Below are 25722 nucleotides of genomic sequence, written 5' to 3' on the forward strand. Positions count from 1 at the left end.
AAATAATTCTAGAAATGAATAGAAAGTCTCAGCAAAAAACATAAGATGTAAAGAATAATTAAATACAAATTTCAGAACCCCCAAAACACATTAATCAAAATGTAAAGCTCACTGGATTCCACTATGTATCCATCATTGGATTACATAAATAATTTATGTAATTTCTCTGTGCTCAAGGAGGGGTATTATAACCTCACATTCTGTAAATGGGAATATGCACAATGACTTTCTTTCAAAGAGGACAGTGTGCAATGGGTGAAAAGAATTGGCTTATGATGGAAAAAACCAGACAAAATTAACATCCACAGTAATACGCCATGTTGATAGAATATGCTCTTGACATGATGTGACAAAATGAAGAAAATGACCTTTTGTCTGTGGTCTTCTTTCCCAAAGCTCGTAACTTTAATCAAGAGAGAGACATCAGACAATTTCCCATATAAGACATTCTACAAAACATCTAACTGTATCTATCCTCAAAACTGTCAAGGTCATCCAGAAGAAAGCCTGAGAAACTGTTGTAGCCAGTAAGAACCTGAGGAGACATGGCAACTAAATGTAACGTAGGTCCTGAATGAGATTCTGGAAAATAAAAAGGACAATAAGATGAAGATTAAGACAATCTGAATATAGCACAGACTTTAGTAGCAACTGTATACCAATCTCCATTTATTAATTGCAAAGATGTTAATATTAGGCAAAATTAGGTGTAGGTGAAACAGTACTATCTTCACAAATCTTTTGGTAAATTTAAAACCATTCTATATAAAAAGTTTATTAAAAAAACCCACTGAGTGAGCTCAATGGCAGAATAGAAATAACAGAAGCAAAAGCCAGTGACCTCAAAGACAAGAGAAATTATCCAATTTGAACGAGAGAAAAAAAATTAAAAACTGAAGAGTGCCTGTGGGACCCTTGAGAAAATATCAAAAGACATGTCATCAGTCTTTGAGAAGAAGAGGAGAAAGTGCACTGCAGAAAAAGTGTTTGAAGAAATAATGGCTGAAAACTTAACAAATCTGGTGAGAGACACAGCCCCATTCAAGAAGCTTAGCAAATACCAGAGTATAAATCAAAAGAAATCGAGGCCCAAACATATTATAATGAAGCTGCCTAAAACTAAAGAAAAACACTGGAAAGCAGCCAGATAATGATTCACTAGCTATGATTCAAATGACTGCTGATTTCTCACTGCGTACCGTGGCGAAATAAGACATTCTCTGATGAAGAAAAGCAGGAGCATCTGCCATCAGTGGACCTACTCTAAAAAACAGATGAAGTTAGGGAGTTTGGGATAGGCTTGTACACACTGCTGTATTTAAAATGGATAACCAACAAGGACCTATTGTATAGCACATGGAACTCTGTGCAATGTTATGTGACAGCTTGGATGGGAGGGGCATTTGGGGAGAATGGATGTGTGTATATGTATGGTGAAGTCCCTTTGCTGTTTACCTGAAGCTATCATATTGTTTATTAATCAGCTGTACCCCACTATAAAATTTAAAAAAATAGAAGTTCCCCCTAGGAAAGGGGAATTGTGCCACAAGGAAACTTGAAACAATGGAAATGTAAGAAGAGCAGCAAAAATTGTAAATATAATTTAAGTAAATATAATCTAACTTAAGTAAATATAACAGACCATTCTTTTCCTCTTGATGTCTTTAAAAATCTGCTTTTAGATTGAAAGGAAAAAGTATATATCATCTGATGAGGATTTCAATATATGCAACTGTAATATGTAAGATACCTACAACATTAGGGGGAAGAGTTGAGGGAAACATGGAGTGATAAGATTTCTTCATTCCACTGATTGGAATGAAGTAGATTGACAACTTACATACGCATAGTATGCTGCTGCTGCTGCTAAGTCACTTCAGTCGTGTCTGACTCTGTGCGACCCCATAGACGGCAGCCCACCAGGCTCCCCTGTCCCTAGGATTCTCCAGGCAAGAACAGTGGAGTGGGTTGTCATTTCCTTCTCCAATATGCATAGTATAAGCCTAGTAAATACACTAAAAATGTTAAGTGATGTCAAAACATAAGATAAATTAAAATGGAATACTAAAAATATGTTCAAATAGCTCAAAAGAAGGTAGAAAAAGGAATGGAAAAATAAAAAACAGAATAATAAAACAAAATATAAAATAGTAGACTTGCATCCAAACATATTGATAATTAGAATAAATGTAAATGATCTAAGCATACCAGTTAAAAGGAATTGTCTGAATATATGAAAACATGACCTATTGTCCAAAGGTAATGCCACATTACATTACATTACAATGCTTCATTTCAAATGTAATGCTACAGGTAGATTAAAAACAGAAGGATCAAACAAAGCATGCCATGCAAACAGAAATCAAAATATATGGAGTGACTATTTGGGGACAGAATAAATTATTTCAGGCTTTTCAGGTCATTCAGTCTCTGTGGCAACTACTCAACACTGCCATTATAGCATGGACACGCCTAAGACTGTGTATTAAAACACAGAGAAGGCTGTTCAAATACAGCGCCATAAAAACAGGCAGTAGGCTGGATTTGAGGCATAAGGCAGTTTTCCAATTCTTATTATAGAAGAAGTACCATCTCTCAACAGGAGCTAATTGATCCACCAGCCAACATTACAGAACATACATTCTTTCCATGTGCATATGAACACTCACCAAGAAAGACCATACCCTGGGTCATTAAAAAATGAATATAAAAGAATAAAAAGCACATTCTACACAGTGGAGTATTATTCAGCCATAAAAAAGAACACATTTGAGTCAGTTCTGATGAGGTGGATGAACCCAGAACCTATTATACAGACTGAAGTGAGTCAGAAAGAGAAAGATAAATATCATATTCTAATGCACATATATGGAATCTAGAAAAACGGTTAGAATCTACTTACAGGGCAGCAATGGAGAAACAGACGTAGAGAACAGATTTATGGACATGGGGACAGGGGCGGAGAGGGTGAGGTGTATGGAAAGAGTAACATGGAAACTTACATTACCATATGTAAAATAGATACCAACAGGAATTTATTGTATGTCTCAGGAAACTCAAACAGGGGCTCTGTATCAACCTAGAGGGGAGAGAGATGGGAGGGAGGCTCAAATGGGAGGGGATATATGTATACTTATGGCTGATTCATGTTGAGGTTTGACAGAAAACAGCAAAATTCTGTAAAGCAATTATCCGTCAAAAAAATAATTAAAAAAAACTGAAAAAAAAAAAAAAAAAGCATATTCTATGACAAGAATGGACAGAAATCAACAGAATAGGTATAAAATAGAAATCGATAACAGAAAGCCAATAGGAAAACTCCAAACACTTGGAAATTAAACAAAATCAGTTCAGTTCAATTGCTCAGGTGTGTCCAACTCTTTGTGACCCCATGGACTACAGCACATCAGGCTTCCCTGTCCATCGCCAACCCCCGGAACTTACTCAAACTCATATCCATAGATTTGGTGATGCCATCCAACCATTTCTTCCTTTTCTCCTCCTGCCTTCAATCTTTCCCAGCATCAGGGTCTTTTCCAGTGAGTTAACTGTTAACTCTTCGCATGAGGTGGCCAGAGTATTGGAGTTTCAGCTTCAACATCAGTCCTTCCAATGAACACCCAGGACTGATCTCCTTTAGGATGGACTGGTTGGATCTCCTTGCAGTCCAAGGGACTCTCAAGAGTCTTCTCCAACACCACAGTTCAAAAGCATCAATTCTTCAGCGCTCAGCTTTCTTCACAGTCCAACTCTCATATCCATACATGACTACTGGAAAAACCATAGCCTTGACTAGACAGATCTTTGCTGGCAAAGTAATAAGCTTTGTTTTTTAATATGTTGTCTAGGTTTGTCATAGCTTTTCTTCCAAGGAACAAGTGTCTTCTAATTTCATGGTTGCAGTCCCAAAATAAAGTCTCTCACTGTTTCCATTGTTTCCCTATCTATTTACCAAGAAGTGATGGAACTGGATGCCATGATCTTAGTTTTCTGAATGTTGAGTTTAAGCCAACTTTTTCACCCTCCTCTTTCACTTCTCTCTGCCATAAGGGTGGTGTCATCTGCCTATCTGAGGTTATTGATATTTTCCCCAGCAATCTTGATTCCAGCTTGTGCTTCATCCAGCCCAGCAATTCTCATGATGTACTCTGCATAGAAGTTAAATAAGCAGGGTGACAATATACAGCCTTGATGTACTCCTTTCCCGATTTGGGACCAGTCTGTTGCTCCATGTCTAGTTCTAACTGTTGCTTCCTGACCTGCATACAGATTTCTCAGGAGGCAGGTCAGGTGGCCTGGTATTCCCATCTCTTTCAGAATTTTCCACAGTTTGCTGTGGTCCACACAGTCAAATGCTTTGGCATAGTCAATAAAGCAAAAGTAGGTATCTTTCTGGAATTCTCTTGCTTTTTCAATGATCCGACGGATGTTAGCAATTAGATCTCTGGTTCCTCTGCCTTTTCTAAAACTAGCTTGAACGTATGGAAGTTCTTGGTTCATCTACTGTTGAAGCCTGGCTTGGAGAATTTTGAGCATTATTTGCTATCATGTGAAATGAGTGCAATTGTGCAGTAGTTTGAGCATTCTTTGGCATTGTGTTTCTTTGGGAGTGGAATGAAAACTGACCTTTTCCAGTCCTGTGGCCACTGATGAGTTTTCCAGATTTGCTGGCATTTTGAGTGCAGCACTTTCACAGCAAAATCTTTTAGGATTTGAAATAGGTCAACTGGAATTCCATCACCTCCACTAGCTTTGTTCACAATGATGTTTCCTAAGGAACACTTGACTTCTCATTACAGGATGTCTGGCTCCAGGTGAGTGATCACACCGTTGTGGTTATCTGGGTCATGAAGATCTTTTTTGTATAGTTCTTCTGTGTATTCTTGCCACCTCTTCTTAATATCTTCTGCTTCTGTTAGATCCCTACCATTTCTATCCTTTATTATGCCCAACGTTCCCTTGGTATCTGTGATTTTCTTGAAGAGATCTCTAGTCTTTCCCAGACTGTTGTTTTCCTCTATTTCTTTGCACTGATCACTGAAGAAGGCTTTCTTCTCTCTCCTTGCTATTCTTTGGAACTCTGCATTCCAATGGGTTTATCTTTCCTTTTCTCCCTTGTCTTTAGCTTCTCTTCTTCTCTCAGGTATTTGTAAGGCCTCATCAGACAACCATTTTGCCTTTTGCATTTCTTTTTCTTGGGGATGGTCTTGATCACTGCCTCCTGTACAGTGTCACGAACCTCTTTCCATAGTTCTTCAGGTACTATCAGATTTAATCCCATGAAACTATTTGTCACTTCCACTGTATAGTTTTAAGGGATTTGCTTTAGGTCATTCCTGAATGGTCTAGTGGTTTTCCCTACTTTCTTCAATTTAAGTCTGAATTTGGCAATAAGGAGCTCATCACCTGAGCCACAATCAGCTCCTGTTCTTGTTTTACCTGACTGTATAGAGCTTCTCCATCTTTAGCTGCAAAGAATATAATCAATCTGATTTCAGTATTGACCATCTGGTGATGTCCATGTGTAGTCTTCTTTTGTGTTTTTGGAAGGTGTTTGCTATGACAAGGGCATTCTCTTGGTAAAACTGTTAGTTTTTGACCTGCTTCATTCTGTACTTAAGGCCAAATTTGCCTGTTACTCCAGGTAGCTCTTGACTTCCTACTTTTGCATTCCAGTCCCCTATAATGAAAAGGACATCTTTTTTGGGTGTTAGTTCTAGAAGGTCTTATAGGTCTTCATAGAACCATTCAACTTAAGCTTCTTCAACATTACTGGTCGGGGCAGAAATTTGGATTACTGTGATATTGAATGGTTTGCCTTGGAAACAAACAGAGATCATTCTGTCATTTTTGAGACTGTATCCAAGTACTGCATTTTGGACTCTTTTGTTGACTATGATGGATACTCCATTTCTTCTAAAGGATTCTCGCTCACAGTAGTAGATATAATGGTCATCTGAGTTAAATTCACCCATTACAGTCCATTTTAGTTCACTAACTCCTAAAATGTCGACGTTCACTCTTGCCATCTCCTGTTTGACCACTTCCAATTTCATGGACCTAACATTCCAGATTCCTATGCAATACTGCTCTTTATAGCATTGGACTTTATTTCGATCACAAGTCATCCACAATTGGGTGTTTTTGCTTTGGCTCTGTCTCTTCATTCTTTCTCGAGTTATTTCTCCACTGATTTCTAGTAGTAGCATGTTGGACACCTACTGACCTAGGGAGTTCATCTTTCAGTGTCCTATCATTTTGCCTTTTCATACTGTTCATGGGGTTCTCAAGGCAAAAATGCTGAAGTGGTTTGCCGTTCCCTTTTCCTTAGACCACGTTTTGTCAGAACTCTTCACCATGTCCTGCGCATTTTGAGCGGCCCTACACAGTGTTCTCATTGTTTCCTTGGGTTTGACAAGGCTTGGTTAGTTTTAATAGTTTTAATAGATTGGTTAATCTGCCCTCTGATGGAGAAGGATAAGAGGCTTATGGAAGGTTCCTGATGGGAGAGACTGACTGAGGGGGAAACTGGGTCTTGTTGTGATGGGCAGGGCCATGCTCAGTAAACCTTTAATCCAGTTTTCTGTTGATGGGGGCACTGAGTGCAGCAGTGCATGCAGGGGGCCTTTTGAAGGAGGTAGCTATTATCTTTCATCACCTCCACCATAGTTTGGCCTCAGGTCAAACAACAGGGAGGGAACATAGCCCTGCCCATCAACAGAAAATTGTATTAAAGGTTAAACAAAATAATGCCTATTTTAAGACTTATTTAAAAACTCACAAGACAGTATGGTATTGAAGAAGGGATAGACACAGGTATGGAAAATAATAGAAATCTAAAAATAGACACACAACAAATAGGAGCAACTGATTTTCAACAAAGGTTTAACAAAGGTTTTCAACAATTTAGTGGAGAAAAGACAAACTGTCCACAAACAGTTCCTGAATAACTGGCCAGCTACATGCAGAAAAACACAGTTTGATGTAAACATCACACATTACACAAAATTCTACACAAAACAGATTGTGTCTAAAGGTGAGATGCTACACTATAAATCTTTTAGGAGAAAACAAAGGTGAAAACTCTGTGATAAGGCACATCTTAAGTGTGATACCTACATGATCCATAAAGCATGACCCATAAAGGCTGGACTTTCTCATCCCCTGGAGAAGATGTTCCAAAGAAGAGTCACTCTGGAAGAGCCTGTGGGAAGAGACTCATCCTCTACATGGGGGGATTTCAGTCAAGAGGTGAGGAATGACAACCCAAGTGCTGCTGGGGCATTAATGAGATAACACGTGCTGTTTTGGGAATGCCAATGCCGAATGGACAGCTGCCCTCACTCCATGAGAGCTCATGAGACACTCTGATACTGCTGGCTGGACAGTAGCTCAGGAAAAAGCTGGTTGAACTCTGCATTATAAAGCTCAGAAGTGTTCCTGAGAAGTCCCAGCAAATCCCACATCTTCCAAGACAATAAGAAACACAACACAGGTATAAACAGAGGTGAAGAACAAAGGCCCACCTCACAGCAAGTGCCAGAAATGGAAGGCATTCCTTCCTGCTCCTCTCTGGGGCTGGGGGGTGTGGGGTTTGCCTTGGCAAAGCAGGCTCCCTAACATCCACCTACCTGGGATTCAGCATTCAGGGTGATGACTTCCTCGTCATGGTCCAGAAGTTTGCAGGCATGAGCGATGTTAACGGCCGTTTCCTGTTTGTCGCCGGTGAGAACCCAAATCTGCAGACCTGCTTGACGCAGTTTAGCAATGGTTTCGGGGACTCCATCCTGCAGGCGGTCTTCAATCCCCGTGGCACCTGCTCAAAGGTACCAGTGTAGGTGAGGCCCTGCTTCCGGGCCCCTGCCCTGACCAGCATGAATACTACACTCCAGCTCAGCAGAGGTGCTGGCCCCGCCCTGCAGACTGGACCCTGCTGAGGTCCATCTTCTCTGGAAGCACTGGGGTGATTCCTCATTCAGGATATGGGGGTACCTTCACCAACTCTTGACTCCATACAGTAGGGACAGCTGGGAGCACTAAACATTAATTCTCTGGACACTGAACAGAACACCTCCAAGGCTTCCTAACATAAAGTAAACTTATAACTTACAGATAGCTTGGAAATAAAGCTTGTGGGGAGATGGTGAGAATGACCATACCCAGAGGGATGAAAAGTTTTCAAGCTTATCCATCCTGCAGAAAGCTTCTGTTAAATGAGCCCACAGTGATGGCTCTGAACAGTGCTTACCATTAGCTGTTAAAACAGACCACAGAGGCCCATTATTTCTTGAAAGCAACATTATCCTGAATATGCTTTTTCCACAAACACAAAAATTAAGGAGCAGATTTTTCCTGTGCAAGTCTCAGAATTTTACGAAAAATATACCACTTAGTGCAGAAAAGTGTCCTCTAGGCCAGCCTGGTTTTCCTGATTCCAGCTTGGTGAGATGGTCTCCATCTTTCTTTTAGAAGTGCAGCATTACCCGAGGCCTCCTTGTCAGCCTTGCCTTTCTCTTTTATGCATGCTGTTCCCTGTACTGGGATGCTGCTATGGACTGAAATGTTTGTGTCCCTCCTAAAAGTCCATAGGTTGATGCTCTAATCCCCAGGGTAATGGCATTAGCAGCTGGGGCCTTTGGGAGGCAATTAGGTCATGAGAGTGAGCCCTCATGAATGGGATTAGTACCTTTATATTAAAAGATATGAGAGAGTTGACTTTTATGTATAAAAGGCAGCCCTGTCTGAGTCCAACAGTTTCTGATTGTTCCTGGGATGGAGGGACCATTTTAAGCATCAGTTGTTGAGAAAGCTTGCTTCTTATCTCTATTTTTGGTGGGAAAGCAGGGTTTTAGGGGAGGAAAGTCTGACATGGTGCCCAGAAAGGTGGCACAGGGAATGACCCAAAAACTGACCAGAGAGGACAATGTTCAATGGAGCATAGCCCCGCCTGGGGGGTGTGCTAATGTCAGACCAGTTGGTTTGTTGTTTAGTCACTAAGTCATGTCTGACTCTGTTGCAGCCCTCTGGACTGTAGCCCACCAGGCTCCTCTGTCCATGGGATTTCCCAGGCAAGAATACTGGAGTGGGTTGTCACTTCCTTCTCCAGGGGATCTTCTAGACCCACAGATCCAACCTAGGTCTCCTGCATTGCAGGTGGATTTTTTATTGCTGGGCCACAAGGGAAGCCCAGTGTCAGACCAGCAGGGTACTTAATGAAGACCAGTGTGTGCAGAGCTGCTGTGGACTAGAGCCAGGGTACCTCTCTGCCCGGGATGCTGCAAACTCCACCCCGCCCTACAGGATACCAGCCGGCTCGAGAACATAATTACCCAACAAATGCAGATTCGTCTCCAGGCGAATGGCGGACTGAAAGAGGAGCTCCTCCCGATTGTCCACGGCAGATTCTGCTTCCAAGTGGCTCTGCAGCCAACAGGCATACTCTTCCTTACTCAGAACCTGGGTGAGACCTGCTGATGAGCGCATGGGCCGCGCTCCGCTGCTGGCTCTGCCCCTCTGTGGAGCTGCCTACTCACCCTCTTGGCAATGCACAAGGTGCGCAGGCCCTCCACCGCATACAAGTTGAGGTAATCCTGGGTCTTGCTGCGGATCTTCATTTGATGCCTCCCTCTAGCGTCATCTAAGTTGGAAGTAGGAGAAGAAAAAAAAAAAATGAGTGAGAACAGAGCCCAGTGGAATGCCCTGGTTCCCTTAGATGCCAGGCCTGCTGAAATCAGTCTGCAGTGATGGTCACTGCTGAGGTTTCCACAGCTGAGAGCTCAGCACCATCAGGGTCTAGTTGGGAACTCTTCCCAACCAGGGAGAGAAAAGAGCTGCATTTTCAAGTCTGAATGGCAGCCCACTCCAGTATTCTTGCCTGGAGAATCCCACAAACAGAGGAGACTGGTGGGCTACCATCCATGGGGTCGCAAAGAGTCGGACATCACTGAGCAACTAACAGAACACAACACCACAAAACAACCAAGCTCAGAGAGACAGCAAGCAGAAAGCTGGTTGCCAGGGGCTGGGGGAGCAGGGGAGGAAGGAGCTATACAGAGCTTCAGTTTTGCAAGATGAAAATTCCTGGAGATCTGCTGCACACCAATGCAAATACACTCAACACTATTGAACTGTACACTCAAAACTGGTTAAGATGGTAAACTAATGTTATGTTGTTTTCTTTAACCATAATTTTGAAAAAGGTATGAAATTAGCTATCAGCTAGTAAGAGATTTCCAAACATTCACCCTTTCCTGTTTTCTGTAGATCCAGGTGTAGAACAGACCTGGCTGTTTATTACCAGACTGCAGAAGTGCTAACCCTGAGCCTTACCACTGTGGAATCCATGGCAAAGTGACATACACCTTCTTAACTCCAATGTGTTCTTGGGTTAATAACTGTTTGTGAGAAGTCAGAAGACGCTTTAGTTTGTGCGTGATAAAAGTATGAGTGTGTTTTGGAGTCAGTGGCCCTCCCCATTCTGTCTCACTGTAGCTGGCTGCAAGTGGAATGCTGGCCAGAATTTTGTTCCAATTAATTAGGCAGGAATGTCACAGGAGTAACCTTTCATTATGATTTACTCCAACAACCTCCAGTAAGAGGTGCCCAGAAAACATGTGCACCATTAGATTTAGCAAGCACCTGTTTTACTACTAGTCAATAGTATACACGTTCAATATAGAACTTAAAGTTAGACGTTATTTTAAAAACAACCTCGTCAGACTTCTGGTTCAAGATGGCAGAGTAGAAGGATGTGTGCTCATCTCCTCCTGTGAGAGCACCCAAATTGCAACTAGCTGTTGAACAACCATTGACAGGAGGATACTGGAACCTGCTAAAATAAGATACCCCACATCCAAATACAAAGAAGAAAGTGCAGTGAGATGGGAGGAAAGGCACAATCACAATAAAATCAAATCCCATACCTGCCAGATGGGTGACCCACAAACTAGAGAACAATAATATCATAGAAGTTCTCTCACTGCTGTGAAGGTTCTGAACCCTACATCAGGTTTCCCAGCCTGGGGATCTGAAAAAGGGACTGGGGATCCCCATGGAATCTGACCTTGGAGGCCAGCGGGATTTGACTATAGGACTTGCATAGGACTGGGGGAAACAGAGACTGCAGTCTTAGAGGGCACAAGCAGAATCTTGCATGCACCAAGACACAGGGGAAAGGAGCAGTGACCCCAACTACATGCTAGTGTTGGAGGGTCTTCTGTGGAGGCAGGAGTCAGCAGGGGCTCCCCACAGGGCTGGGGGCACCAGCAGCATCAGGCCAGGAAGGGCACCCTTGGCGTAAACCCTCTTGGAGTTCTCCCTACCATGGAGCCTGTAAAGAGGGCTGGGTTACCTCAGGCCAAACAACTACCAGGGAGGGAGTGAAACCCCACCCATCAGCAGATATTTGGATGGCAGCTTAGAGCAAGGGCCTGCCCACCAGAGCAAGACCCAGTTTTTCCCACCACCAGTCCCTCCCAACAGGAAGCTCACACAAGCCTCAGCCTCCTCCATCAGAGGGCAGACAGAAGAAGCAAGAAGCACAGAACCACAGTAACTGAAACAAAAACCACATCACAGAAAGTTAATCAGCATGAAAAAGCAGAGTTATATCCCAGATGAAGGGACAAGATAAAACCCCAGAAAAACAACTAAATAAAGTGGAGATAGGCAACCTTCCAGAAAAAGAATTCAGAGTAATGATAGTGAAGATGATGCAGGATCTCAAAGATCGAGCAGATGGAAGAAATGTTACCAAACACTTAGAAGAACTAAAGAATATACAAACAGGGATGAATAATATGCTAGAAGGAATCAAGAGCAGAATAAGAGGCAGAAGAATAGAAAAATGACCTGGAGGAAAGAATGGTGGAAAACACTGTCACAGAACAGAATATAGAAAAAAGAATGACAAAAAAAAAATATGTAGACCACCTAAGAGACCTCTGAGACAGCATTAAATGTGCCAACATTTGCAGTATAGGGGGTCCCAGTAGGAGAAGAGAAAAAGGACCTGAGAAAATATTTAAAGAGGTAATAGCTGAAAATGTCCCTAACATGGGAAAGGAAACAGTCAACCAAGTCCAGGAAGCACAGAGAGTCCCAGGAAGGATGAACCCAAGGATGAACACACTGAGATACACAGTAATCAAACTGACAAAAATTAAAGACAAATACAAAATATTAAATGCAATAGGGGAGAAATGACAAATAACGTTCAAGGGAACTCCCATTAAGATACCACCTGATTTCTGAACAGAAACTCTACAAGCCAGAAGGGAATCACATGATATATTTAAACTGATGAAAGGGAAGAACCTACTACCAAGAATACTCTACCCAGCAAGACTCTTATTCAGATTTGATGGGGAAACTGAAAACTTTCCAGACAAGCAAAAGTTAAGAGAATTTAGCACCAGCTTTATAACATGTTCAAGGAGCGGTAGCTGCAGGGGCGCAGGAGGGCCTAGAGGAGCTATTCCACGTTCAAGGTCAGGAGGGGTGGTGGTGAGAAGATACCCCTGGTCCAAGGTAAGGAGCAGCGGCTCCGCTTTGCTGGAGCAGCCATGAAGAGATACCCCATGTCCAAGGTAAGAGAAACCCAAGTAAGATGGTAGGTGTTACAAGATGGCATCAGAGGGCAGACACACTGAAACCATAATCACAGAAAACTAGTCAATCTAATCACACTAGGACCACAGCCATGTCTAACTCAATGAAACTAAGCCATGCCCTGTGGGGCCACCCAAGATGGGTGGGTCATGGTGGAGAGGTCTGACAGAATGTAGTCCACTGGAGAAGGGAATGGCAAACCACTTCAGTATTCTTGCCTTGAGAACCCCATGAACAGTATGAAAAGGCAAAATCATAGGATACTGAAAGAGGAACTCCCCAGGTCAGTTGGGGCCCAATATGCTACCAGAGATCAGTAGAGAAATAACTCCAGAAAGAATGAAGGGATGGAGCCAAAGCAAAAACAATACCCAGCTGTGGATGTGACTGGTGACAGAAGCAAGGCCTGATGCTGTAAAGAGCAATATTGCATAGGAACCTGGAATGTCAGGTCCATGAATCAAGGCAAATTGGAAGTGGTCAAACAAGAAATGGCAAGAGTGAACATCAACATTCTAGGGATCAGCGAACTAAAATGGACTGGAATGGGTGAATTTAACTCAGATGACCATTATATCTACTACTGCAGGCAGGAATCCCTCAGAAGAAATGGAGTAGCCATCATGGTCAACAAAAGAGTCCAAAATGCAGTACTTGGATGCAATCTCAATAACGACAAGAATGATCTCTGTTCGTTTCCAAAGCAAACCATTCAATATTACAGTAATCCAAGTCTATGCCCCAACGAGTAACGCTGAAGAAGCTGAAGTTGAACGGTTCTATGAAGACTTACAAGACCTTTTAGAACTAACACCCAAAAAAGATGTCCTTTTCATTATAGGGGACTGGAATGCAAAAGTAGGAAGTCAAGAAATACCTGGGGTAACAGGCAAATTCGGCCTTGGAATACGGAATGAAAGCAGGGCAAAGACTAATAAGAGTTTTGCCAAGAAAACGCACTGGTCATAGCAAACATCCTCTTCCACAAACACAAGAGAAGACTCTACACATGGACATCACCAGATGGTCAACACCGAAATCAGACTGATTATATTCTTTGCAGCCAAAGATGGAGAAGCTCTATACAGTCAGAAAAAAAAAGACCAGGAGCTGACTGTGGCTCAGACCATGAACTCCTTATTGCCAAATTCAGACTGAAATTGAAGAAAGTAGGGAAAACCACTAGACCATTCAGGTATGACCTAAATCAAATCCCTTATGATTATACAGTGGAAGTGAGAAATAGATTTAAGGGCCTAGATCTGATAGAGAGAGTGCCTGATGAACTATGGAATGAGGTTCGTGACATTGTATAGGAGACAGGGATCAAGATCATTCCCATAGAAAAGAAATGCAAAAAAGCAAAATGGCTGTCTGGGGAGGCCTTACAAATAGCTGTGAAAAGAAGAGAAGCGAAAAGCAAAGGAGAAAAGGAAAGATATAAACATCTGAATGCATTGTTCCAAAGAATAGCAAGAAGAGATAAGAAAGCCTTCTTCAGCGATCAATGCAATGAAATAGAGGAAAATAATAGAATGGGAAAGACTAGAGATCTCTTCAAGAAAATTAGAGATACCAAGGGAACATTTCATGCAAAGATGGGCTCGATAAAGGACAGAAATGGTATGGACCTAACAGAAGCAGAAGATATTAAGAAGAGGTGGCAAGAATACACAGAAGAACTGTACAAAAAAGATCTTCACGACCAAGATAATCACGATGGTATGATCACTCACCTAGAGCCAGACATCCTGGAATGTGAAGTCAAGTGGGCCTTAGAAAGCATCACTACAAACAAAGCTAGGGGAGGTGATGGAATTCCAGTTGAGCTATTCCAAATCCTGAAAGATGATGCTGTGAAAGTGCTGCACTCAATATGCCAGCAAATTTGGAAAACTCAGCAGTGGCCAGAGGACCGGAAAAGGTCAGTTTGCATTCCAATCCCAAAGAAAGGCAATGCCAAAGAATGCTCAGACTACCACACAATTGCACTCATCTCACACGCTAGTAAAGTAATGCTCAAAATTCTCCAAGCCAGGCTTTAGCAATACATGAACCATGAACTTCCTGATGTGCAAGCTGGTTTTAGAAAAGGCAGAGGAACCAGAGATCAAATTGCCAACATGCGCTGGATCATGGAAAAAGCAAGCGAGTTCCAGAAAAACATATATTTCTGTGTGGATCACAATAAACTGTGGAAAACTCTGAAAGAGATGGGAATACCAGACCACCTGACCTGCCTCTTGAGAAATCTGTACACAGGTCAGGAAGCAACAGTTAGAACTGGACATGAAACAACAGACTGGTTCCAAATAGGAAAAGGAGTACGTCAAGGCTGTATATTATCACCCTGCTTATTTAACTTCTATGCAGAGTACATCATGAGAAACGCCGGACTGGAAGAAACACAAGCTGGAATCAAGATTGCTGGGAGAAATATCAATAACCTCAGATATGCAGATGACACCACCCTTATGGCAGAAAGTGAAGAGGAACTCAAAAGCCTCTTGATGAAAGTGAAAGTGGAGAGTGAAAAAGTTGGCTTAAAGCTCAACATTCAGAAAACAAATATCACGGCATCCAGTCCCATCACTTCATGGGAAATAGATGGGGAAACAGTGGAAAGTGTCAGACTTTATTTTTGGGGGCTCCAAAATCACTGCAGATGGTGACTGCAGCCATGAAATTAAAAGACGCTTACTCCTTGGAAGGAAAGTTATGACCAACTTATATTCAAAAGCAGAGACATAACTTTGCCAGCATATTCAAAAGCATATTCAAAAGCAGAGACATAACTTTGCCAACAAAGGTCCGGCTAGTCAAGGCTATGGTTTTTCCTGTGGTCATGTATGGATGTGAGAGTTGGACTGTGAAGAAGGCTGAGCACTGAAGAATTGATGCTTTTGAACTGTGGTGCTGGAGAAGATTCTTGAAAGTCCCTTGGACTGCAGGGAGATCCAACCAATCCATTCTGAAGGAGATCAGCTCTTGGATTTCTTTGGAGGGAATGACGCTAAAGCTGAAACTCCAGTACTTTGGCCACTTCATGGGAAGAGTTGACTCATTGGAAAAGACTCTGATGCTGGGAGGGATTGGGGGCAGGAGGAGAAGGGGAGGACAGAGGATGAGATGGCTGGATGGCATCACTGACTCGATGGACGTGAGTCTGAGGGAACTCCAGAAGTTGGTGATGGACAGGGAGGCCTGGGATGCTGCGATTCATGGGGTTGCAAAGAGTGGGACACAACTGAGCGACTGAACTGAACTCATAATAAATGCTAAAAGAACTTCTCTATGCAGCAAACACAGGACATGGAAAAGACCTACACAAAATAAATCCAAAACAATTAAGAAAATGCTAATAAGATCATACATATTAAATTAAATTATTAAAATTAAATTAAATTTTCTTAAATGTAAATGGATTAAATGTACCAACCAAAAGACACAGACTGGCTGGGCAGATGAAAACTTGTATGTACATGCATGCACTTATCATATCACTCTGTTTGATCCCCCAAACTGTACGTAATTATTTTATATTGTTAAGTTAATCATGTTTATATTGTTAAGTTAATAATTTCAATAAATATATATATTAAGAAAAAATTAAAATAAAATAAAAATTTTTTGTCTGGCTATTGAATGTGATAACTAATAAACATCTTTCACTGTTGTGATCAAGTAACTCTCTCACTTAACACCATTGGATCATAATTGGTCAACAGAAAAATAATAGAACTCGATATCACCAAAACTATCATTTAATAGAAAAACCTGTAATCACTTTTTAAAATCCAGATGCATATCAGAATTATCTGGAAATTTTTCAAAAAATACAAATGGTCAGGTATTGCTTTTTTTTTTTTTTTTTTTCCTCCAGAGCTCCAGATATGTTTCTAGTGAGCAGTCATGTTTAAAAACAACTTGGCTATACGATGATATTTTACTTTTATCCAGTTTGTTTGACTGTTTCTATTTCATATTCATTGCTTCCATTTCATTTAGTTTATGTTTTCCAATTTCTCCATCTCTTCTTCTTTTTGTGTGTTCTTTTCAGGCCTTTATCAAGCATAGTAGAAAAGCTTTTGTATACATATATATAAATAATATGTATAATATACATATTATAGAAAACTTCAAATTTTTGCCTAAAAAATGTACGACATTTTGATTTCACTTGTTTGACTTAGTATGAATAGAATGCTAGATTTCTAATTAAAAAAAAATAGATATGCAACAAACAACAAAGGTTTACTGTATAGCACAGGGAACTATAGTCAATATCTTATAATACCTATAATGGAAAATAATTTCAAAGATAATATATGTGTATAACTGAATCACCTTGCTGTGCACTTGAAACACTGTAATTCAACTATATTTCAATAAATATATATATTAAGAAAAAATTAAAATAAAAAAATAAAAAGAAACTCATCGTAGTTTTGGCTATTTTTAATATCACGTGTTGAAATGAGAATTTCACATAACAAAACCTCACAAAGAGTAATCAATTTATAACACAGAAAAAAAGTTTTATCATCCTAAAAACACAAGGTGTTTACTTATATACGGAAATCCTTTTGAATTTCTGAAAGTCAGACGTTTTACATAAAGCCTTGATCATATAGAAAGCATATGCAAAACATTTTAAAGAAAATGCTCTAAGTGTCTAGAACTTAAAATTCTTTCATGATCTATTTACAGAAATATTTTTCTAAAGACTAGTAAAATAATAGTCTATGGCTTACAGTATTATTTTGCAGTGTTTGCATACTGATTCATAGAATACAATAATATTTTCCACAATGAAAAATATTATTTGACTTGCCTTTAAAACTATCTGAACTTTATTTCGTTTCATTAGTTGAGGATCTGTGCAAGGTACATCAACATAAACGTCCTAATTTATACAGTGATTTAGAAGACTTTTGCTGTAATAATGAGAGAAACTTGTCAGATATGTAAAACCTAGATAATTCTACATACTCTGAGGAATCCATGCCATGGTTGCCCTTGCTTGTAAATATGTGGAATGTTTCTAACTGCCTATAAGCTTGTGTTCAAACTCAGTACTGCATTTACTAGTACATTTGTTTCATTAGTAGGCTAGTTACCTGATCTCTAAGATAATGTTGGATGAATACACTTAACACTACTGGAAAAAAAAAAAAGAAATCTAGGACTTCCCTTGCAGTTTGGTGGTTGAGAATCTGCCTGCCTGGGGAAAGCTGACTGCAAGCCCAGTCAGCTCTCTGATATAGGACCTGGGAGAAACACTCTTAACCTTCTAGATCTGTGCTCTCCATGGAGAAGACAGTCCCCTTAACAGACCAAAGACTGGGGGGGGGGAGTCATATTACAAATAAAGCACAGATATATGTACGGTACATAAATAAATATATAGCATATCCACAGTATTAAAATAGAGGAATAGTTAGAAAAAAAATATCTAAAAAGACTCCTTAAGGGGGCAATAATGAAAAAAGAGTGAAAAAAAGGAAAACACTTCCCTACATTGCTTTGCTTAGGAATATAAATATCTTGGAAAGATGACATTGAATGTCATGTTAATCTTGAATAACTCCTGTTATTTACTCCTGTAAACTCCATTTACTCCTGTTATTGTGATAGTATTATTCCAGATTCTGTCTATAATTTGAGCAAGGACATGTCTAACTGAGAGACCCTGGAATTAACACTAACAAAGTGCTTGAGCTGTCCAAAGGGCGAGAGGAAGCTTGCACACCAGGGAAGGAGCAGGGGCTGTGATGCTGCTGTTAGCTACAGTGGTCCAAACAAAACTAGCGTGAGAGAAGGCAGGGTGGGCGCTGGGGACCCAGGATGCCTGGACGGGGGTGAGGTCACACACCACACTGACATGTTCCTGTGCAGGCTGAAGGCCTCCCAGCCCAGCAGGGAGAAGTGGTGACTGCCGCACCTTGCCCATCGCCCCTCCTCTACACCTGCCCTCGGAGGAGGGTGGAGTCATCACATCTCCACACAAAGTGACACGTGGACTGAACCTCAGGTAAGTGAGCCTTAAGAAGACGAAACCAGAGAGAAGGGAAGGGATCCAGCTTATACTTTATACCTGGAACACACCAGGCACTGTGCTGGAGCCTGGACAGGGGTTCCTGGGAGGTCAGCATCCTGATTTCCTTTGTACAGATGGGAAAAGAGGCACAGGGAGAGTGACATGTCCAGGGTCACCCCAGCCCATAATGTAGACTTGGGATTTGAACAGAGATCTGTAGGTAACGGGTGGGTGGAGTCCCTGCTTGCTACCTGATCCCACACAACGTACTGCCAGGGCAGGTGAGATGCAGCCACATCCTGCGAATATGGCACAGTGCCCATCCACAGTCAGCTGAGCCTCCGGGTGCCTTTTATGTAAAAGTGCTGTGAGCTCTCTGAAGGAGGTATTGGACACTCACATGCCCGCCTCACTTTATCACCTGCACAAAGTAGAGCAGCCTGGCCATATACAGGACTGTTCTGCTCCATATCCCGCCCACCTCACACCCACAGTGAAAGCAGAACGATTTATGCTCAACGTCAAGGTGTCACTGATAACTTCAGGACCACCTCAGAGCCATCTCTTTTCTTGAAAAACCACTGGGGGCTCCGAATATCCTGAATCTTAAATTGCCTGGCATCTGTATGTAGCTATGACCTATCCAAACCTATGTAAAGGGCACACTGCTTGGAAATTCCCAGAGGAAGGCAGAGATCCACAGAAACTGCTTATTTTTCAGGTGCCCCCTTCAATGTCATGGTTTGGGCACCACCATGATTTGACCTGTTTGCTCCATGGTACAATGTATGGAAGGCTCTATTTCTCATCTGTGGTTAATGACTCCTGGAGACCCACAGGAGGAGGCTGGTGCAAACAGGAAGGCTACACTGGGGCTGCAGGACCACATGGAGAAGTCTGGGAAGCTCCTCTGCAAGTCGTCTGCTAAACAAAGTTCTACCTTCTATAACAGTGGTTTCTGAACTACTCTTTTTCAACCTCAGTGTTACATGGAAGTCTAGTGTTGTAGAGAAGAGTCAATTCTAACTTCATGTTGGAACTACTTCTTTGACTTGCTTTTTGTTGCTTTGCTGTTAAAATCATACATAATGGCCTGGCTCCAGAGGACCCTGCCCCTCTGCCTGACTGGTAAACTAAAGTGTCTTTGTTCAGCTCAAGAGAGATAATCTGACCCTGCCCACCGGTGAATGGACGCAAGGAAGAAGAGATTAACACATCCCTTCCCAGATACTGGCCATTCTCAGAGACTTTTTGCAAGACTAATGGCCCTTTAAACTTCACTTCTCCTCTCTCTATTCTGCCTTTCAACTTTAGTTCCTTACTGCTTCTCTCTCTGGTTCTATAAAAAAAACCTGGCACCCAGGCCCCGACAACATGGTTATTTTGAGACATTAGTCTGCCATCTTCTCGGTCTGCCAGCTTTCTGAATAAAGTCATATCCCTTGCCTCCACATCTCCTCTTCTGCATTCATTGGCCTGTCGTGCGGTGAGCAGAGCGAGCTTGGACTCAGTCAAACTAGTGCAAAAGAGGCCAAGATGAAGCTTATTGGCCCAAAGTTTTCCCGAGGCCAGCAGCCCCCACTGCGGGCTGAAGTCACCCCACAGATGGCTAAAAATCATGGCCGGGGCCTCACAGATGCCCCAGGTCCAGGCAATGAGAGGCAGAAAGGAGCCTTTTGGGGCTTCTAGTCTAAACGCTCTTAATCTTCATCCCCAGAGCCAGACCTGATGCAGGGCCTCACCCGCAGGAATTTCAGACCTCAGAGAACTTCTGAGGCAAGTTCAGGCTCCAAAGCTCCCCATCCGCTGGATCCTCCCCTACCCTCCATTCTAGCCCAAACCCTTGAGAGCAGGAAAAGGTCCCCCAGAGAGGCGAAGCTCCGCTGTGGGGAGGGGCTGGTTTCTCAGGAACCCCGTAGCGGGGAGCTGCCCGCGGGCACAGGTACCTGTGGAGCAGGGCAGCAGGAGGTCCATGACCACCGAGTCGGCGCCCTTGGTGTACACGTTGATCTCGTCCGTGAGGGGGTGCCTGATCACCACCGACATCCTCTTGCGGATGGAGTCGAAGCCCAGCGTGTGCAGGAGCTCGAAGGTGAGCCTGCCCAGGTGGGGCAGCTCCACTGACACCTGGTCGTGCAGCCGGCCCACGAGGGCGCAGCTGTAGGCGCGGGCGGCATGCACGAGCGCCGCCTCGTCGGGACTCTCAGCCTCGTAGCGCAGCTCCGGCCTGGGCTCCTGCCCCGTTGCGGATCGCTCTGCGGCCCAGCTGTCTGCCGCGCTGCTGTAGCCGTTGCTGGCGAGGTGCGGGGCCCCGGGGCCCAGCCTCTCCTCCAGCCTGAGCAGCGCGCCGTCGTTGGCCAGCGTGGACAGAAGGCTGGCCTTGGGCGCAGACTTGGCGGCCACGCTTGCGCTCCCGACGCTGCTGCCGCCCAAAGTCAGGCGACTGGGTGTGAACCTCCGGAGGAAATCTTCGATGGTCTTCACTGGGGACTTGAGCTCGAAGCGCACCCTCACCTGGCAGGGCAGAAATCAGAAGGTAGGTGAGGCATCTCCCCAGAGGCCTCACCCCAGCCCCCACAGGGCTGCCCTCCAATTCCCCAGGGGGTGCTGGACGTGGATTTTCCATTTCCCTCTGAAAACTGCAACCAAAGCCAGCATGTCTTCCTTGAGACCACCCCTTGGCTCTCCCCGGCACCTCAACACAGGTTCTGCCACATGCATTCTTTCAGAATGTGACTGATTGTAGTGTAGGCACTGGGTGGCCCGTGATGCCCAAGACTAGACTTTGGAACTGTCCCCTTATAGCGGTTCCCTTGCTCTTCAGAAACTTCCCAGAAGTGGGCCTCCCACTGCCTGGAACAAACCTTGCCTTTTTTTTTTTTTTCCAATTAAAAAAATCATTTAACAAAATTTAGACATTCCTTTGGAATTATGTCCATAAAAAATTTAAGTTTACACAATATTTCCCAAACCCCAAAGAATCTTTCCTAGAGACACATTCATATGCAGTCTGAGGAGTCTGCTCCCTGCATGGAGCTCACGCTCCATGTGAGTGCCATGTGCTCCATATGTGACCGTGGGCACAACACTGTTCAGTCACGTTGGAGTTTCTCTTACTTATTCGGTAACTGCAACAACACCTGGGTCAGTCAAGTAGGGTCTAGCCTAGAAACCAGATGCCTCTTCAGCACAGTGTTCCAGAGGAGCTAAGGAAGGTGGAGGAAGGGCCCTGTGGGATGTGGACGCTGCTGACAGCTGAGCACCAGCAGGAAGCGACCCCATCTAAGGCTGGCAGCATAAGCCTGTGGTCTCTCAGTGGCAGAGCCTGTTTGCTTGAGACCAACTGGGCCCCTGGGGCTTCCCCAGGTGAGTGAGGTGTGAGAAGAGCCTGGAGGGGTCCCACTGCTACCAAACATGCTGCCGCCACCACAGAAGCAAGAGGTCCTTGTTCTCCCTTTGTCACCCCCAGCGGCTTCACCAGCAGAACCTGCTGGCAGGGCTGGACTGAGGAAGGGGCCTGGGAGAGTTGGGGGCGACGTCAGGAGACAGGCCTATGGCATGCATCTCACCCAAGAACCTTCACGTGTGTCCACTTAGAGTTGTTTGGCTGTACACGCTCAGCCATGCTTAGGTGCACCCTCCCTCCAGGTCCACCTGGAGGAGTACTTGGCTCAAAGAGGTGCCTTTCACACATGAAATGCTCCTCTCTTTGGAGAAAATCTTGATGTTAACCCAAACAAAATCCAACTTGGGTGTTGTTATGTTTCCACCACCTTTAGTAACTTACCACTGATTCTCAACCACTTTTTGAACGCTGGTGTTTTAACAACCTTTGTTAGCATCACGGATATTTCCTGTGTGCCAAACCCTACTCTGAGACCTTTCCCTAAATCCCAGCATTGCCCCCACACCCCAGAAGGGGAGTCTGAGACACAGGAGGGGACTGGTTTATAGTGATGGTTCAAGTCCAGGCAGCTCCTCCCTGGGCCCCAGCCTGTCCTCTGCGCGCTGAGGCTCTGGTCAGCACGGAGGCAGCCAGCACCCCCACCTTAAGCCCCGCCTGGACGCTCTGTCCCTGTCTCACCCCAGGCTTGGTAGCCGTCTCTGGCTGGCCGTCCTCTCCCTCTTGACCACAATCCTGGCGTCCGCCCACCACAGTCTGGGGATGTCCCCACAGAGCTGTGGGGCTGGTGTGCCCTGTCTGAAGCCCTCAGTGCACCCCCAAAAGCTGAGAGTGGTGCGCAGTGACCCAGGCTCCCTCTCAGGAAGACAGACACCGCATCCAGGCCTAGGCCTCTGTGGGCTTCCAGGACGGAAGCTCCCGAACTTGCCTTTTGTCGTGGCTGATCCGGGGATGTGACCACCACTGTGTTGCAGATGGTGAGCGCAATGAAGAAGTCGAAAATGTCAGACAGCTCGGGCGAGAGGTGGTCCAGCGGGTGCTCCTGATGCCTCGCGGAGGCCAGGCACCTGCCACACTCGCGCACCTTCTCCAGCAGCTTGGGGTCAGGCGTTACGTCCTTCTCCTGAGGAGGACACAGAGGCCGGGGGTCAGTCTGATCCAGGGACTGGCCCACTGCTCTTTTGGTGCTTGACTATTTAGGGCACCTCGATTTTACCAGAAGCTGTAAACAGACCTGCACCTCACACATACCCATCACTTTATAATGACAAATTATATATCATCTTAATTGTGTAAGAATATACAGCCTACAAATGAACTGAAATGCATATATTTTTATATATAAGAAGGTATATATGTTGTTTATAAAATAATACCTCCAAGAATATATATTACAAAGTAACATACCTTACTCAGAAATATTTGGAGAAATAAGAGAATCATAGGGAAAATGTAGCAGGTCTCTATTACACCACCTCATAGTAATATATACTTTTTGGAAAACACGCTTCTCTGCTTTTCCTTTGTCTTTTTTTCTATAGATTTACGTTTTAATCAAAATACTTTATACGTAAATGGCAGTTTCCATTTCTACAAAAACATTATATCGCCTCAACTTTACCAGGCCTTTAACAGCCTTTTGAAAACATATTTTTTAACAGCTTCAAAACAGACATAATTTACTTGACCATTCCTTTATCACTGGGTATATTTCTTCACTGTTTTATTGATGTAAATGACACACTGATAAGCTTCTATGCACAGAAATTATTCACTAAATCAGTAACTACCTAGGTCAAAGAGTTGTTGTTTAGGTGCCAAGTCGTGTCTGACTTTTTGTCTGACTTCATATATTTCTGACCCATACTGCCTCCAAAATTGGGATCAGCAAAGGCTGGGAGAGATTTCCATCATAGTCTCCCTCCTGCCTGGGGTGAGAGCTCCGTGTCACATACCCCATGCAAACCCACCCACCAGCGACCACAAGTCTACCACGAGTCTAGGTGACCTCTGTGGCACCTTCTGTACAGGTTTCCAAGAACATAAAAGAGTAAGGCCACCATACATGAGCAGAACGGATTCTCCCTCACTGAAAGGATCTTTCAGAGGTTGTCACATGCACTTCTGGAAATTTCCCTACCAGAGAACGGTCCATAAATGTTTGGGCAGCTGACAAGGCAAGGGATGGATTTGGGCTCATCTAACTCAAACTCTTTTTCTTAAACTTGGGTTTTTTCAGAGCTGTCATCTTGCCCTGCTGTTGTATTCATCTCGTAGGGCAGGACGGACTTCCTTTGTGTCCCCCATCCTAGTGGTCACTCGCGGTTCCCAGCCTGAGAAGTCTGCTGTGTCAGTGCTTCAGGAAAGATTCCGTGGAGTGGGGAGAAGACACTGGCCAGAAAAACACTCCCTGACTGAACAGAGGAAACCCCACATGCAAGAGCAGACGCCTTCGGTGCCAAGGGGCGGTCACAGGAGGGCAGGAGGACTCACCATGGGGCTGCTGAAGGCCGTGAGCTCGGTCAGCATGCTGACGCGCCGGGCCTCCGTGCGGCTGCCCGTGCGCCGGTGCGCCCTGCTGCTCTGGCTCTGGTGGGCAGCTCGGGCGCTCGGGTGGCCCCCGGTGCCCCCTCGCAGGGGCAGCGAGCCCCCCCTGGGAACCACCTCCTCCTCCTCTGAGTCTGCTTCCTGGTACCTGGCCAGACGCTGGGCTGTGGAGAGAGGGACACCAAGTCACACTTCGTGGGGAGGCCAGGCATGAAACTGAGGGATTTGGGTTCCAATGAGGCACACGCTGGGTGTCCCCAGGCCCTCTCCCTCTTCTTTCTGATGGTGAGACCACATTTGACAGGGGTTTCCACTGAGGGATGAGGGCTGTTCTCATTTACATGTACCTTCAGTGAACCCATGGGGCTTACGTTCTCAACTCTACTTCACAGATGAGAAGACAGAGTCTCGGCTCATTAAGGTCACAGGGTGCAGGGGTGAGGATGTCACTTACGCCCTCAGGTTGCAAAGCCCACGTCCCATCCATGATGGCACAGAGGCCGTCCCATCCCACAGAAAGTCAGATGTGGGTGGAGTCACACACGGCCCGTCTGTTCAGCAGAGCCCCAGTGTGAATGGGGTGGATGGGCAGGAGGGCTGGAAGGCCCACAGAGGAGCTGGGCTCCAGGCTTGGACCTTCATCCCAAGACCACTGAGACACCTGCTCACTGGGACCATCAGGACAGGTCATACCCCCATCTTCCCTTCCTTGAGCGCCTGCCTTGCAGTCAAGCAGAAATAGCAATTCTGGGGCTGTGCTGAGGGTGCTCTCCTGAGGAGGCTCCTTGCTCAGAGTCGGGTGGGGAGTGGGTGCTGTACTCACCCCATGAGGATGCGCACTTCCCACTGGGGAGGCTCACACCCTCCTGGGCTCACCCAGCGGGGACGAATGCTCCCTGAGATCCCCCCAGCAGGCAGCGCTCCGCTGAGGCCCGTGACTGTGATGCTGCGCTTGAGCCCTAGGGGGTGCCGGGGAGCAAGAGTCCCTGAAGCTGCCAGGGCTGCTGTGAATCAGAGGGAAATGCACGGTGCCGCTGATTGCTAATACGGGCTCTCAACACGTCTTCTCAGCTTTACCTAGTTAGCTCTGCGTCTTTCATCATGGATGAGCAGCAGGAGAGCA

General features: G+C 44.4%; 1 protein-coding gene across 1 annotated transcript in view; it reads right to left on the bottom strand.

Moving 5' to 3' along the window:
* Window positions 1-25722, bottom strand: part of ATP10A (ATPase phospholipid transporting 10A (putative)) — a 183213-nt gene that overhangs the window by 17450 nt on the left and 140041 nt on the right. The window contains exons 8-13 of the mRNA XM_055556742.1: window positions 24546-24763; window positions 22981-23175; window positions 20596-21163; window positions 9534-9637; window positions 9330-9456; window positions 7632-7816 (exon numbers count right to left, since the gene is read on the bottom strand). Coding sequence (XP_055412717.1) covers window positions 7632-7816; window positions 9330-9456; window positions 9534-9637; window positions 20596-21163; window positions 22981-23175; window positions 24546-24763 — 1397 coding nt within the window. The remainder of the gene's footprint in view (window positions 1-7631; window positions 7817-9329; window positions 9457-9533; window positions 9638-20595; window positions 21164-22980; window positions 23176-24545; window positions 24764-25722) is intronic.

Source organism: Bubalus kerabau, chromosome 19, assembly GCF_029407905.1.
Source record: "Bubalus kerabau isolate K-KA32 ecotype Philippines breed swamp buffalo chromosome 19, PCC_UOA_SB_1v2, whole genome shotgun sequence".
NCBI classification, from domain to species: Eukaryota; Metazoa; Chordata; class Mammalia; order Artiodactyla; family Bovidae; genus Bubalus; species Bubalus kerabau.